At 40.9% G+C, this 17415-nt stretch overlaps 1 protein-coding gene across 2 annotated transcripts in view; it reads left to right on the top strand.

Annotated features, from left to right (window-relative positions):
• The first annotated feature begins 877 nt into the window (after nucleotides 1–877).
• The window catches only part of bcar1 (BCAR1 scaffold protein, Cas family member), a 46516-nt gene continuing 29978 nt past the window's right edge, over nucleotides 878–17415 (top strand). Inside the window, exon 1 of one of the 2 annotated variants that reach the window (XM_085283147.1) lies at nucleotides 878–1532. In XM_085283147.1, coding sequence (XP_085139273.1) covers nucleotides 1521–1532 — 12 coding nt within the window. In that variant the 5' untranslated portion in view covers nucleotides 878–1520. Of the gene's footprint in view, nucleotides 1533–14415; nucleotides 14767–17415 lie in introns of those variants that run through there. The other variant, XM_085283148.1, reaches the window with a different exon arrangement.

Here is a 17415-nt window from a genome sequence, read left to right as displayed (position 1 = left end):
TAGCACAGAGAGGCAGACGGCTATTCACACTCAGTTTTAGAATCACCAGTTAACTTAAGCGCATGTGTTTGGACTGTGGGGGGAAGCTGGAGTACCTGGAGAGCACACATGGGGAGAAGATACAAACTCAGCACAGCAAGGCCCCGGCCAGATGAATTCGAACCCAAGACGTTCTTGCTGTGAGACAACAGTCCTAACCATCGTGTAATTCCTGAACATGAATTCAGTTCCTGCATTAACACCATATTTGTAACATGAAGCATGCAGAGGTATAGTTTCCAAATCTAGACTGTAGCCCAGGAGTGGATGAGTGCATGATGGGGGTTTTATTGTTGTTGTTTTTTTAGAAAAAAGATTTAAACTTCTATGATCCACACATTTATTTCTTATTTTCTACATTCTAAAGGCAATGTGTAAATTTGATCAGGTGAAGATCATCAAAGTGTGTTTTATTTGATCCATCTTTAAATAAATACAATAAACTCAAAGGTCTATTGATTGTCCTATGCCAGTTTTTGTACACTAATGTATTCTCTTATTCTAGCAAAGCAGGTACTATAGCTGTGGTTTGGTTTGGTGATCATCTTGGGGTTTCAGTAAGCAGAGATCAGCACAGCTGTTTTTGAGTCTGGTGTTTCATGAGAGATTTAAATGCATGGACCTATAATGGTGATCTTGTTAAATGAATGTTTTCATTAATTAATACTCCATCTGTTTTCTTATAATTGAATTTGATACAAAGTACCCATCTCCTGAGAAAGCTACCCAATAACGGATGATTTTTCCAACTTCATTTCTTCTTCTTAGCCAGCGGGTTCTCCGCTGTCTGCATGTTTCGGGCTCTGTACCAGCAGTGCGGTGCTGTTGGTGCTGTATGTCATTCATACTGCCAAAGGCCAGCAGCACGGCTGGTACAGCAGTTGTCTATATCGGTTATCGGTGGTAAATGGTCACGAAGACGCGGAACCGCTGTAGTCTTTTCTTGTATTTCTGGAAACACACCCCAGCATACCCCAGAGGGTAGCACGCATGTATCGTAAATGTAGGCCGGTCCCTTTAAGGCAGCGCTGGATGATCCGTGCTGGAGGACGGCGGTAGACCGGGACAGGCACGGCTCTCCTCCCGGTGGATAACGGCACGGACCCGACAGCACGCTGTTCTGACGAATGTGCGCGGTCCCGGTCCCTGTGGCCGAGCGGAAGCTTTTCTAAAGATATCCTTGAAGGAATCTGGGACAGAGAAGGGAGCGGCAGGAGACGAGGCGGAAGCCGGCTCTGCTGACACTCAGGCGGCAGCACAGGCTTTCATGCTGCCGCTACATCCCGCACTAAAACACTCCGGTCTGAAGAAGCCCACAGCCGCCGTGTCCGGCCGGACCTTTGCCTTTTCTTTGGAGCTAACTATGGACGGGATAACGGAGGACTGACACTTGGAGAGCTAGCAAGAACAATTGGTAGTGCTAAATAAATCAGCAGCAAGCGACGAAGCACCGAGCGGTCTAAAGCAGGAGCACCAGCAAAATGTCTGTTCCTGTGAGTATGTCAGCAAACACGTCGCTGCTCGTCTCCCATGTTTCATATTTGCCGTTTTCTGTGGAGCAGGACGGAGCACGCATAACACTGACAGCTGTCTCACTACAGCACACACCCAGTCACATAGCTGCTGTTAGCCTGGCACCGATTGAAACAGCTACACACTATAATTAGCAAATATGTAATAAGCATTTCTAATTCATAAATGGACTGAGAGCCTATGGCTGATGAGGCTAACGTTGAGTGTACCTTTAACTAGTCTCTGCCTGCTAGTAAAGGACAGTGACGAGCCAGTGTGCCGGAGCTCTGTGAGGCCTGAGCCTGGCTCTGTGGTGGGCGACAGTTTGTGTGTGTTTCTGGGCTGGACACACACACACACACACACACACACACACACACACACACACTTGTTGTAATGCATGTATATGTGTGTGTGTTTTGGGGGTGGACACACACACACACACACTGGTTGTAATGCATATATATGTGTGTGTTGTTGGGTGCCAGCTGCATTATTTGGATGTTGTAGCGGCGGATGTCAGATGGCCCTGATGGAGCTGTGCTGCTGGTCTTTATCGCATTCCTTAAGCTCTCATTTAAAAACAATTCCTGGAGGCTTTACCGTGGGCGCGTGAGTACGCGCGCGCACGCGCCAGTGCTGTACGGTGGCTGTTTGCCAGAGAGTACTCAGCAATGCACATGCTCTTACTTTAGTTTGAATTGTGCTGCTTCCATTGTTAATGACGCAGGTTATTAACACCGGTGCTCAGTGGTCCTTTTAAAGAAGTAATGCGATACTTGTTTTCCGCTTGTATAAAGGAAATCTTTGTTACACTGCTGTTGTGTTAATCTGGAGTGTTGCCTGACATCCACGGTGACATTTTCCTGGCCTATTTGCAGCGGGACTGCACACCTAAAGGTGGTACAGATGATACATTCAAAACAAAAATTTGGTGTATATTAAAAATCTGAATTGACAAAACAACAATGGAAAATTAATACAATTAACAAATTTACTTCATTCACCTAATTTCTGCCCACTGGTTTAATTTCAGCTCATTGTAAGAGTCATGACTTTTTCTTCTGGTGAATGCAGGCATACAGAAGACCAATAATATCAATGGAGCTGTGGACATGTTATATTACTGAAAGTTTCCTAACAAGTGTTGCTCAGAACATAATGAGACAGAGAAAAGCTGACCGGGCCTGCAGGTCGTGTCAACTAAGCTGTCTAAAGTTTTTGGTTGCCTCCTTGTTGCCTCCACGCAGTGTAGCTCTGATGCTAGCTAATGGCTGGTGTGGTAAACACGGACTAACACAGAGGTGAGATGAACAGATCAGCACTCTTGTTGTGAAAGTCTGAGCCGACATTTTGAGTCAGGGTTGGACCAAAGTCTCTGTGTTAAATGGATTGGCTTTTATAGAGTCCTTGTTTTTTAGCTTCAGTTCTTTAAAAGCACTTTACACTACAAACCAGAGCAGAGAATGGGGTCATTTAGTATCTTTCCCAGGAACACTTTGGAAAAACAACCTTTCTATTAGATTACACAACCAACTTCCTGATCCACTGCTCACTCCACACTGTGCACTCCAACAATACAATGGTGTCATTTGAGGTCAATAAAGCTTTAGGTAGTTATGATACCACAGTACGATATAGTTAAATCTATATACATATGTACATATTCATAAGTAAAGTATCCAAGGATTACCTCCCTTTGTGACAGGTTTTCAGCGCGTGCCTGTAGTGAATCACATCCTTCTGTTGTTAATGTCTTAATTTCTTTTAAACATGCAATGATGATCAACATTAGTCACGTCCTGTTATTTATTGTTATATTTTGATAGAATAGAATAAATATTTAGGGATTACATAATCTTTTTTCTTTATTTATCTTTACAGTAGATTGTCAGTATGAGACAATATAAGATTTAAACATTTCCAATTTCTTAGCAAAACATCCAGATCTCATAAAACCTAACAGCAAACAAAAATCACTCATCAGAACCAAACAAATACTAACAACACAATGTTTATTGTGTTTACTGAAGACTTAAAGATAGGATGAGAGTGACAGGTGAGCAGCAGTGATGTGAACTGACAGCATAATGATGATAAGTGTGTTTCCTTAAGAAATGCATTGCTCAGTAATCAATATCACACATTTCTCTGAGTAATACAGAAGTCTCGCTGTCTTAGATGTGGAGAAATCCTGTTATTTAGAACACATTAGCGCATCACATCTGCACAGTGCAGGTTTCTTTGGAACACTTATGATTGCGTATGTCATTAGGCATGTTTTTAATGTTATTATTTTAAGTCTCCTAAGTAGTTTTAATCAGTTATTACAATTATTATAATGATTTATATGTTTTTAATTCATTTCTTCTCATTCAATTTATTATGTAAGTTATTAATAAACTTGAGAAAATGAATAGCCCCGCCCCATCAGCACTTAGATTAGATTATACATGTGCAGTTATTGCACAGAAGCAAGGAGAAGAAAAGATTCCAACTACAAATATGTAAAATAATCATATTCAAGCACTATAATTTATTTATTTATTTAAAACCCAGACCACTGGAAACATTGAAAATCCGATCTATCGTAGATAATACCTGTAGCATTAATGCAACATAGAGCAGGTTCATCTTAAATGCAATGCAATAAGTCTGTTAATCTAGATCTATATGTCTATGTGTCAGTCTTAATTAATAACTTTGTTGTCACTATGTTGTTTTTTGACAAATGAAAGTCAAAATGTTGATGTATGGAGGTGGCAAGAGTTTAAAAAATACAATATAGTAATATAGAAATAGTGTATTATATAGTATCGTTTGTATAGATATTAATATTTTGTTTATGTGCAGTTGCATTTTTAAGTAAGTGAATGCATCCTCATTTACACCTTCAAAGATTCAGGACATTGTGTTAATTAGCAGTTCACATTGTCACATTTAGTGTGCCTGTTCAAATAAATGCTTAATGAAAAGCACTTTAAACAGCCTAATTATTGCTTTCAGTGCTCATTGAGACTAGAAGGGCAGACTGGAGGAGAGTCATGTCAAATGCCAGTCAAATGTTGTGATTTAATAGCGCACTGTTTTAGCTGTTCAGCTGCAATAGCTATTTTTTTGTTGTTGTTGTGTTTTTTTTTTTTTTTTTACTAATTCTAGTAAACCAAATGATCTGTCTTACGTGAACAAGGCTCACCTGCTGGTATAGTCTAAATTCTGTCTCTTTATATCTGAAAGTGGGAAATAAACTCCCCAGTGTGTGTTTATCTCTCTCCAGAGACATTAGTAAGATTACTCAACATAACTAGGCTTTCTTTGAGTTAGCTGCCTTCATAAAACCTGAAACGAATTTAATGAATCATTCTGCTTCAAAAGAACAAATTCAGCAATGTGTGACATAAAACCTGAGCAGCACCAAGCACGGGTAGACTTTCTGTTGATGAGTAAATCTCAGAATGCTACTTGCCACACTCTTGGGTAAATGTTGTTCCCAAAATAGTAAAGATGAAAACAACGTTGAGTCCATTACCCTGTTCTGTCCTCTAGCTGTGCCAGACAAATGCACACACAAAGCATTTTTTGCCGGCAGTATTCTGTGAAGACCCACCACTACACAGCCTATAACTCTGATGCTCTGTCTAGCCCCCTAGCATGTGGTCTCTGTGTAGTAGCTTTTACCAGTCTCCTGTGAGCTACCATTAGGCTAATGTAAAAAAGCAACTATGTGATAGTATTTACAATGAGTAATCCAAAGAAAACCCTCTGACAAAAAGTCTGTCCATCCAGCCGTCTGTCTTGTTCTGCTTATCCGGGTCTAGTTCCCAGGGGCAGCACTCTAAGCAGGACTCTCTCCGTCGGCCACCTCCACCTGCTCTTTTAGGAGGACAGTGAGGCATTCCAAAGCAATCCAGGAGACAAAATATCTCTATTGTGTCCCAAGTCTGTCTATGGACATTCTCAAAACACCTGAACCGGGAGGCATCCAGAGTGTCCTGGCCAAACGAGTAAAACACCCGTTTGGCCTCTTTTTTTAATGTGGAAGAGCAGGGATCCTACTCTTAGCCCCTTCCAATTGACTGAGCTCCTCATCCTCTTTAAGGGTAAGCTCAGAAAACCTTTGACGCAGATTTATTTCTTCCACTTGTATTATAGGTGAGGGTGGAAAAGTAGGTATCACTCAGCTCTGTCTTTAATACAGTGGACCAGTGCAGTGTCCAGATCACTGTGGATGTTGGACATGAAGTCACGACTCTGCTTGTGACCAAGACCCCAAGATATAGATTGGTTATCATAAATAAAACGATGAAGTTGCAGAACGTTTGTAACCATGAATGCAGAAAGTGTCTTTGTGCTGTGTGAAACTGGAGCCTTTCCTTTTCACATGAAAATGACTTTACTGTTCAGGTATGTAGAAGTCGAGCACACTTTGAGAGGACTTCTAAACTCAATGGTACTGTCACCATGTGCAATCTGTTGCTAAGCATGTGTTTCACTATTGTGGGAAATGCAATACCCCAACAGTGCCATCATTTTCCACTCATAATTTGGTTCAAAAGTTAAAATTCAACATCCAGTATTAATGTGTGCATTTCTTTTATTGAGAACATTTTCTAACTTGTCTGTTAAAATTCAGACTATGTTGGATAACATGAATAATTTATTAGATAATTAGATTTTTGCAGTTTGAATGAAGTTGATTGAAGTTGAATGAAGTTGACTTCCTGTTGGCCTGATATAAATGAAAAACGGGCCAAAGAGTCTATGCACACATTGTAGAAGTGGAGAAGATATGAAAACCACCAATTTTCTCTTCATCATATCAAATAACTCCACCTACAGGTCATTAAAAGAGGGACATTGGTTTATGTTAGATTGTGTCAGAAAGACAAGGGTTGAGTCAGTTTTTGTCGTCAATGGCGAAGGCAGAAGTGACACACAATGTCTGCGCCATCAGTGTCTTTACAGTCTGAGTTGTGATGGGTTTTCAGAACAGATGGTGCTACTGTGATGACAAGAGTCAAGGGACAGCGCCTACATCATCAGAATACACTGTGTGATACAGCATTTTAACCAGTCTTCTCTGATTTCTGCCATTTTTTTATGTGAGGTTCCAGACAGTAGCAGACCTCCTCAGTTTTGCTCTGCACTTACTGAGTCCACTCTGTAGGGCAAAGCTGGCAAACAGGTCAGGCTTCTTAGGTATACACCCCAAGTATCCACAAGACCTGAACTTGATGGGTAACACACCGATTGCATGTCCTGGATTCTTGAATCCCTCTAAGGTTGCTGTTGAGCCTTAGGAGCAGGTAGTCACTCAGTATTGCTGTTCTCCAAATGTGAGAGTTCTGTTTACAGACCAAATGCAGTATGTCCCAATTCAGAACAGTTGTGAAGTAATCAGCTGGTCTTTCCTCTGGTTAGAAATCCATCCATGCATCTGTTAGACAGTGCTAACCACTGCACCACGATTCCTTGAATTCTTGAATTTCTATCATTGAGGAGGACTTTCTCTGCTTATGTAGTGCGCAAACTGTAGGTGTGGAGAGTGACTGATTGGCTACTTAGAGAGAGAAAAGGTCCTTTTCCCTATCTAACTACAAACACACACGCACACACACCATCTTAAATCCCACCTTTCGCCAGATCTTAACATCCTCTGTTGAGATGTTTGCTATGAAAAGTGCAAGTGTCATGATGAAATGTGATGTGTGACAGTTGGGGACAGGGCTTTACGTGACGGGAGATACTGCAGTTTTATTTCTGATTTATTCTATGTGGAAAGCCTTTTCATAAGATGGTAATTTAGATGTTCATCTATCTTTGAAATCTTAAGTTGTCTTAAAAAAATAACTGTGATCTGTGAAAAGCAAGAATAGGAGTGTGCAAGTTTATTTTGTCTAGCACAAACTCTTCAGGCTGTCTGTCCATTCGTCCCATTCTTATAAACACGGGATCTCTTGAGCACTTTCAGTGAATTCTGCAAATTTAAACCTTCGCTTGGACTGAAGAAAGAACTTGTTATATTTGGTCAATGTGACCAATTGTTCTGCTTTATGAAGCTGGATTTGGAATTATCCAGATAGTTTAAGGCTTATACCCGAGTTTTTAGTATTATAAAGGGACCGTCACTTCTTACTGTGGCGCACCACTGCTCCAGAATAGCTTATCTTCCAAATTAGAGACAACCATGTGGGAAATCACATCTTTTTTTCTCAATATTTTTTGCCACTGTTTTGTTCTACAAGCCTGAAAACATAAGATCCTAAAACAGAACACCTCTATTTGTTCTTATGGACCTTATATCAGATTTGCATGTACTCTCGGTGTTATGTTTGATGCTGTTTTTGAAACACCACCGTGGCTGCACTTGAAAGAATGAAAAATGTTGTGTTGAAATAAAAAATCTTAAACACAGTTAATGCTGGAAAAGACACTTGGAATAGGTGCAAGTCCACCGAACCAGAATTAAGTGTGAAACTGCAGCTCTGCAGGGCAGCTGTAGTCAGGTCAGCAGTGATAATTTTAAGGTTACTAAGCAGGAATTCTCCTATGTTTTACCTTTGCTATAATAAGGATCATTCAAATTTTTAGACTGGTTTTGTAGACCTCTGCTGGAATAACAATTATAATCCATCACATTTTCCCGTGTCTTAACGATAGAGTAATGATACTCTGTTAACTTGCACAGACAGAAGCGTTGCCAACTTTCCTTTCTGGCTTCAAATAGGTTAAACTTTATTAATATAGTAGGTGTTGTACAACTAAACGCTAATGAAAGTGAAAATGTAAAATGACTGGTATTTATGTGCTGCTCACTGATGCTTTATTTTATGCACTTGGGAAACTGTCTGTCTTACATCCACACTCAGAGTTAGTGTGGACGATGTCTTCATTTCATTGATGTTGTCAGTCACAGAGCTGTGAAGGGGACAGGCAGGGTACACCCCGGAAATGCCGCCAGTCTACCACAAGAGAGACAACTGTTTATGCTCAGATTCACACCTTTGGACAATTTAGAATTACCAGTTAACCCATGTCTTTGCACTGTGGGAGGAAGCTAGAGTTCCTTGGGAGAACCCACACAGAATGACCTAAGCTGGCCCGTGGGTTCAAAATCTGAACCTTCTGGCTGTGAGACCACAGTGCAAACCACTTTAGCACCATGCCACCCCACCTTTCTGCCAAAGGATCTTAATCTGTTCTTCCCTTCTACCTCTACGCACTGGTCCATGGTGTGGGATGGCATTTGTGAAGACTAAATTGCTTGGCTTGTGGTTCACAACCAATTCACAGAATAGGAGCTAGACTGATTGAACTCATAAATCTGGTTGTGTGTGTGTGTGTGTGTGTGTGTGTGTGTGTGTGTGTGTGTGTGTGTGTGTGTGTGTGTGTGTGTGTGTGTGTGTGTGTGTGTGTGTGTGTGTGTGTGTGTGTGTGAGAGAGTCCAGCCAAGTTTCACTCACCCTAACTGCAACTTGGTTATTATATAAATCATTTTTCTGTACTGATCATGTCTGTACTTCATGTCTGATTTGCCCCCAACAAAAAGAGGAGCTGACGTAGAAAGGGCAGATACACTTTTGGTATCAGTGATGTTAGTCAGATTCACAGCAATGTCCAGTTTTTTTAACCACCTATCCAATTCAGTGTCACTGTCATAGCGCACCGAGAGTACAGAAAGCTGGTATGCTATGTAGCAGCTGGAATGGTAAATGGTAAAAATCCATCCATAATCCAGGTAACTCTTATTTTCTGAACGATACAGAATAAAGAGCAGCCAGGCTACGCTGCTAATTAGGCTGCTGTAAGGGCAAGAGGTCAGCGAGGCAGCCTGATGCTTTAAAAGTCATCAGTCAAATGTTAGCATCAGCTCTAAAGCCAAGAGGCACACAGAGTCAGGTGAGATGGTCGTTTTCATGTGGTGTTTGCTTCTGTGACGTCTTACAGATTTATGCCATCCTAGCAGTATGCAGTAGAAAGTGCAGAAAACAGACGAGTACTCTGCTACTGCATACTGGGGCAGAATGCTAATTAGCCTACTTTACTTCTGATGGCCTATAAAAAGACTGCACAGCCCTGGGAGAGCTTTTTGGGACTTGTCTGTCGTCTTTCTTTTCCTCTGTAATGTAACTATGTAAATGGATCTGTTTATTTGCTAGAGTTATACTTCCAGTCCTGGGTTAGGGTTAGGTAAGGCCTGGGAGATTCGTTTTAGTAAGAATTCCTGGTCCCAGCGGGTTATTAAAACAAGGTATCTGAGATAAACAGATTACTCTTTACATTCATGTTCAGTATTAAGCTCCTTTTAATTTCTTGCAGTGTAAACCTGGCAGGTTTTCCTCTTCTGAACAAATTCATACACGCACACCTTTTAGCACAACTCGAGCCAAGATGACTAAAAGAGATGTTTCAAAAGACCTCAAAAACCTTTCCAGAGGAAACAAACGTTTAGGAAAAGAAGAAAAAATTAGTATGTAGAACTTGTGGAAGGAGGGTGCCTGGAGTTGTCTCTTCCTGCCTTGGCTGATGCAAGTTTTATGTTACAGTACAAGAATGAATCATCGTTGTGTTTGTCAGCAGAAACAGGTTAGACGTGGAAGAACTCGGAAAAAAGTTTTGTTTATTGTATGAATGACAAAGAAGGCTTCCGCTGACTGAGTGATTCGATAAACTGTGGTTTAGGTATTTAAATGCCGTTTTGAGACATCTATTATTCACCACCAAAATATTAAACAGCATGGGATAATTTCAGTGCTTTGAAATGTTTTCAGAAGCATTTTTGACATGCAAATATTCAATCTTCAATATTAATGCACAGGCTTCTATGATAATGACTAGCAAGTAGTCAGTAACAACAGGGTAGCAGATACATTCACACTGTAAGTCCCACTAGCACCCCCTCCAGTCAGCTGTCGTTGCACACAGTGATTATAAGGACTGTGCAATGCTGGAAATCAAAGTGATATCTTTTCTTATTATCTTCAAGCATGTCCAGCAGGGAGACGGAGGCATGCCACAGAACCATCACATTATTTAGAATTTCTTTCCCATTCATTTTTAGTAATTGCTGAAGGTAAGATCAGGAGGAACCACAGTCAGTACAGCTGGCTACTTTAAAGACGTGATATCCTTGAAAAATATAACTGGTAAAACTAAACGGGTGTCATCAAGTCTGTTTGGGTGCACTTTTTACAAAGCAGACAGTGTAGTTTTTTAAATGATGTTACAATGAAGAGGACATTTTTTTTTCTTCCACCTCTACAGTTCAGGAACACGGTGGGTCTGAGGCCCATCGCAGCTGTCACATGAGAGGAGGTGGAAAACACCCTGCACAGGTCACCAGTCTGTCATAGGGGTGACACAGACTGACAACCATTCAGCAAATATACAGGAAGGAACACGCACCCTGCACAGACAGGCTGTAGCTGGCTGGTGGACTGGAATCCAGGACCTTCTTATTATGAGACAACTACTGTGATTGGAGACATGTTAAAAGTTGCTGAAAGTAAAGTATTGCTGGGCAGGTAAAAAAACATACTTTGCATGTAATCAGTGATACTGGAGACAGTCAGTGGACTGTTAGTAGTAGAAACGAAGCAAATTTTTTCATACTCATTATGTCAGAGGACAATATTTGAGCCGGACCTGCATGGAGTTTCCCATAAATATGGACCGTGTGTGTACGTGCTGGAGTTCTTGGCTTGTTTGTAGCTCAATGTACTGTCCTAACTGTGTGTAGGGTTTTGTGTGTGCATTTAAATTTTTGTTCTTTTGGGGGTTTTTTTTGCACATGCAAGTGCAAGTTTTTTGTCCAACAGGTGATTGGTGAGAAGATGCATATATAATCATTAAAAAGACTGACTTCTGTGTATAAGTATACAAACTGAACTGTAATGGCCGATGTATTGCTATCTGCCTCTCATCCTATAGGCAGTGTGTAACGCTGCCTACAATGGTTGTTATTGTGCCTCGCTGTCAAAGACCTGATTGTCAGACAGTAGAACAACGAGTTCCCTCTATCAGGAAAAAGTCTGTGCTATGAGGCTTATAGAATAGGAAATATATTTTTGAAGGTTTTAGACAGCAGTTCATTGAACTCGCTACTAGACATGAATGTACTGAAACGGTTTTGTTCTTTTTTTCAGTTAAGAGTTTTGGTATGCCTACTTCTCGTGCTACAGCCACTCTATAAGCCAGTATCACGAAGTATGTGATGCTCAGCTCTGATTACTACCTTTAAATGTGAAGGACCAGGTCCTTAAATCACAAATATCTAGTGATGTATCTGCCGTATTAGACCAATAACTGCTTGAAACATTGGGTAAACAGAGCGTACTACTACATAGTACTACTCTCTGCTCTATGTAGTACATTTCCAGTGTTTGGAGGGTTTTTTTACTGTTGCACAGACAGTTTGCGATCTAGGACACAGTTTTATGATAATGGCCCAGATGGCTGTAGATGGCTGTAACCGAGTAGTGAATAGAGTGTATTGACACCACACAGTCTGATACTGAAAGAGACTACAGTTGACAAAAAAGACTGTTGACCTCCAGAATAAAAGCATGAAAGACGTAACGACAAAAGTCTTTTAGACAAAGAGCTTTTTTTAAAAACAATTTCACTTAAACTTCTGCTGTGAGTGCGCTGACGCTGATTACATTACTCTGTTTGTGTGGGCAGAGCAAAGTGGAGGGGTCAGTGGGGATTTTTGAAATGAATGCTTGTGATATGGACATAATTTTGTTTATACATCACATAGATGGAAACAAAGCCGTGTGTGTGTGTGTGTGTGTGTGTGTGTGTGTGTGTGTGTGTGTGTGTGTGTGTGTGTGTGTGTGTTCACATTGTCTTGAGCAGGACAAAGTTGACACTTCTGCTGGCTCATAGATGATGTTAGCTGCTCCAGGGGCAGTATACCTGCTATGTTTCATATGCAACTACAACTTTCCCACCTACACGTTATCCCACTCTCTGCTGCTCGCCCAGCAGCCGAGGGTAGATTTTGTGTGTGATTTTGAATCAGAACAGTGATCTGCAGTGTGGCTATGCAGTCAAAGAAAGAATGTTCCTGTTTCAAACCTGCTGGCTAACGCGGGCCTCTCTGTGTGGAGTTTGCATGTTGTGATGTTGAACGTAGGTGTCAGTGTGAGCATAAATGGTTGTCCATCTCTTTGTATTTTCCATGTTATAGACTGCAGACCCATCCAGAGTGTTTCCTGTTTCTTGTCCCATGGCAGCTGGGATATGCTACCCTCAAATGTATAAGCAGTGAAGAAAATGGTTGAATAATGAGTTCTTTCTCTTAATTTAATTTACGCTTGCGGTAAATTAGAAAGAACTCCCGATCTGTTTGGCTGAATGTAGGTTTTGGGTTTAACCTCCTAAGACCTGAACTCTATCATGGCATGTGTTTTTTTAATTCTCTTTGCTTTTTGGGCTGATTGGCACCTGATGAATGTAAAAACAAAGAATTACCAGATGTTTTTTAATGTGAACATGTGAACATGGTTGAAAATTGGTGTGATCTTGTGACCTTTGCCCTAAGCCTTGACGAATCTTTTCATTGACGTATTTGAAAATCTCTGAAAGAGTGCTTTCATTATAGAGATAGTTGTACTTGTGCTGACTTCTTACCTTGCATCTTAGAAGAGGATCGATTTTTTTCCGGTGTAGGAATTGCTCAAGGATACATGGAGAATATATGCCTTCACAGAAAGCTTCTCTATGGGTGTGTCCCCAGATGATTTATTGTCTATGGAAACCGACAGTCTTACAAACTTTATTACTTTATTATTACAGGTTTATTACTTTCAGTCCAGGGTGTCCGATAGGCCGTTCAAGGAAGGAATGGTAGACTGACTCCTGGTCCAGATCTCTTGGAAGCCACTCCAACTAAAAATATTAAATCCACAGCCATGTGGAACTCCTGATCTAGTTTTGAATTGACATTTTGTAGTGCTAAACAAACATTATTAGTAAAAGTTATGATAGTTTCCATATGCCTGTCCTGTACTTTTTCACCTGTTTTTTCAAAAACAGTTCTTGATCGATGGTAAAAATAAATAAATTAAAATATTCCCATTATTTTTCTCTTTTTTTCTTTCCCCATCTCCATCTCACTCTATCCTTAACCTCATCTTCTGTCTCATTTTCATTACATCCACTAACCTTCTCTTTTCCTCCTGCCTGGCAGCTTCATCATCCACTGTCTGGTATAGCCACCCTCCCCCTTCTGCACATCTCCATACCACCTCAGCCTTGTTTCTAACTTTGTCTACAAAAAGCTGAACCTGAGCTGTCCCTCTGTTTTACTATTTTCTATCCTGTCCCCAAATCTGTATACTCCTAGTGCCTTTCCCAAGCCTGAATAAATGGGGAGGGTTGTGACAGAAGGGGATGTGGCATCAGATCTTTGCCAGGTCAGACGTGGATCAAAAAGGAAAGTAGTTTGTCTCTGTGTCCTTTATTCCGAATTTATATTTTTTCCAATAATGGAAAAACATTCTTTAGAGGCAGGGAAGTGCCTGCAGACAATTGGAACATCCTTTCAGATTTTTGGATTATAAAGGGTTAATTGATTGTCACATCCACTGAAATACATTCATGTTAGTCATTAGCTCTTTAAGGCTGGGTGCCAAAGAAATGCCAATCTGACAGTAAAGACAGTAAAGCTATGGCATGTTCCCTAGCGCCTGTGCATGAGCATACCAGAGCACTGACACGCTTTCTCAGCTGGGAGTAAGGACACTGGGAGGGCTTATTTGCATGATAAGAGCTCCTCAGGCCAATAGACTGAGTGGACAGAGGAAATATCATGATTCAGCAGGAAGTGACGTGTCGGGTTACACACTCCGCCCTCTTTTCCACAGCAAAGACAGAGAGATCAAGGCAGAAAGAGGGGACGAGGAGGGTACAAGTAAATGAGGCAGGCAGCGGTCTCATTCTTGCTGTGTGAGATCACACAGGGGCATTATGTGGAGATCTGCTTGACTGTTGAAAACAAGACTGGACAAGACAAAAGAAGAGATACGGAGAAGGAAAATAACAGGGAGGGTTGGGAGAAGGACATAGGAAGGAAGGAGGGTGAAGGAGGGGACTTGGAGGAGTTTGGAGATCTTTTGGATCTTGTTGCACAGAGTCTCACAGGGCTGAGCTAAAGCCCTGCCTCGGAGTTAGCACAGCTGCCTTGCTTGGGACAAAATGAACTATCTGGTGAGTGTGTATGAGAGTTTGTTTTCATTCAGAATCACAGCCCATACAGCATGCTGCCTCTTTAAGGTGATCCTTTTTTTCTAGCGTTTGTCTTACTCCTTTAGTTTCAGTGGTTTAGTGTGTTTTAGCAGAGCATGCTATACCCCAGCTGTGAAAGCACTGTGAAGGAGAGCGAGCGAGACTGGATTTAACATTTCTTCAGTGGACCTACCTTTTGTTGGCTCTCAGCAGTGTGTGTGTGTGTGTGTGTGTGTGTGTGTGTGTGTGTGTGTGTGTGTGTGTACACAGCAACATTTCAGGCATGCCATTGCATAAATAAACCTTGTAAGTTATGTGCTTTAAGAAAAAAAATATCCAAAGTAAGTTAAATTTCACACTTCTAAGTTGGATTGCTGAATATGTATTTCAAAGTATAGCAAAACATAAGTCACTAATGCTTATAGTTGTTAAAGATACAAAGCTACTGGTTCTTTTAATCTTTTTTCTTTGAGTGCGTTTTTGGACAGAATCAGAGCACACAGAGCCGCCATATTCACCACATTTAGCTGTTTGGTTTTTCCACTATCCTTTCCACTTACAGCCAGAAGCACAGGCTTATGTTGAAACAGAAGCCCCAGTGGACCTAGAAGGAGATTTTGGGGGGCTTTGTGACTGAAAAGAAAGAGAAAAAAGAAGAAAAAAAGGTCAGAGAGATGTGGTCTGTTGTTTTTCTTACTCAGAGGAAAGTAGGGAGAAATGTAGGTCTTATGGCCAACTGACAGTCAAAGGCGATCCCTTGGTTGAGTTAAGTGAGCAGAAATCAAGGCAGAACAGGATGCCATGTGCTGATACAGAACATGACAAAGATTTAGCTCAAACAATGGGGACTTGATGACTGGAGAGACAGAATTATGGTTTGATAGGGAGGGGGGAATTTGTTTGATAGAAAGAAAAAGACTGCTCCTTCCTTGCTATTGTTTCTGAATGTTGGCAAGTACACAGTAAGGAATGTTGCACATAGTTAAATACTGTAGAGCAGATTGCTGTGTTTGTAACGAGTAATTACCTGCCAGTAATTAGTGTGTAATCAATATGAAATAAGATTCCAGTGTCGTGTGATTTAGATGTAAGTCTCTCAGACCTTTTCCACTGACTCCACGAGCCTGCCCTGTCCTGTTAGTGTGTGCGTGTGTGCTTTAACATATTCACTTTTAGTGAAAAATAAGGGCTGGAGACAAACTGCATTAGCATGAGCTAACCAGCAACCACAACAAGATGAAGATGTGTTTAAGCATATAGCCCTCTTGGACTGTATACTGGAAAGCAGCCTTTCTGTGCTTTCAGATATATCACACAGTTAAGTATATAAGGAGCCACAAAATCACAAGTGGTATATTTAGTGCAACCAATCAGTGATTAAATGGATAAGGAATAATGAAATGTTTGGAGTCGCTCTGAGACCACAGCATTTATTAAAGTCCAAGAATACAGTCTCTTCCTAATGAAATAAAACATCATCGTTTTTGAATCGGTTACGCAGATTATTTAGGTTTTGATACTATTTTGATACTAAATGAAAAATGCATAAATGGCTGGTTAAGTATTAAACAATTGATGGATTACGCCTTTTATTACTTCATAAATATCATTAGTAAGACTGTGTTTATTTTTATAACAATTATATTTCAGTTTAAACATAATCTACCATGTAAAAAAGTGTGAAATAGGATTTAAAAACATATTAATGCGTCATCGTTTACCAGAATTTGGTGCATATGGTGGATTGTCAGAAAGGTTAGCGAACACTTAAAGCTCATAAATGTCTTTAGAGATTATAAAGTTTGTTTTATTTTGATGCTAAGATTTTCACTGGGAGTGGGCAGAAAGGAGAGGATTAGAAACGAGTGCGTCAGACGGACGGCTCCGTTGGAGTAATTTGAAGACAAGGCTGAGGTGGTTTGGACATGTGCAGAGGAGGGAGAGTGGGCACACTGGTCAAATGATGATGAAGAGGGTGCTGCCAGGGAGGAGGAAAAGAGGAGGGCCTCAGAGGAGGTTCATGGATGTAGTGAAGGAGGACATGCAGACGGATGGTGTGACAGCGAGGGATGAGTTGGAGGCAGAGGGACTGCTGGAAATACTTAATGTGGTTGAGGTGCGATAACCTCCTGTATAAAACATGCAGCAGGAAACAAATGTTTCACCCACTGTCCAGTGATTAATATTAGCAGTGATTTCTGAACATCCTCAGCAATCCCTCACCTGATGGACTTAGAGAACAGTGGAAAGTGGCTGAGTGAACACAGGAGATGGATATTGTTCCACCCCCACTCCCAACTGCAAGTATAAAGATAGTATTATAGTGCAGGATGATACGGAGATGCTCTATTATCATCATGATTAATATTACAAGTGTAAGGCACTATATTTGTCACTGATGCCTCACAGCAAGAAAGTTTAAGTTCAAACCTCCAACCTGGTGGTCTGGCTTCCACCCACAGTCCAAACACCTGTATGTCAGCTTAACTGGTCATTTCAAGCTGGCCTTAAGTGTGGAAGTGAGAGCTGTCTGCATGCCTTAGTCCTTCCTCACCCAGTGCAACAATGCGGCGTAGTAATGTGTGGATGGTGCTGTATGTCACATGTTATTCATTACAACTGTATTAAAAC

Source organism: Mchenga conophoros, linkage group LG7 (assembly GCF_057382185.1).
Source record: "Mchenga conophoros isolate Kocher_MC1m ecotype Shallow Benthic linkage group LG7, M_conophoros_male_GT1.1, whole genome shotgun sequence".
Taxonomy (NCBI): domain Eukaryota; kingdom Metazoa; phylum Chordata; class Actinopteri; order Cichliformes; family Cichlidae; genus Mchenga; species Mchenga conophoros.
Note: the sequence above shows the minus strand (reverse complement) of the source record. Positions and strands in the feature narration are given on the sequence as shown.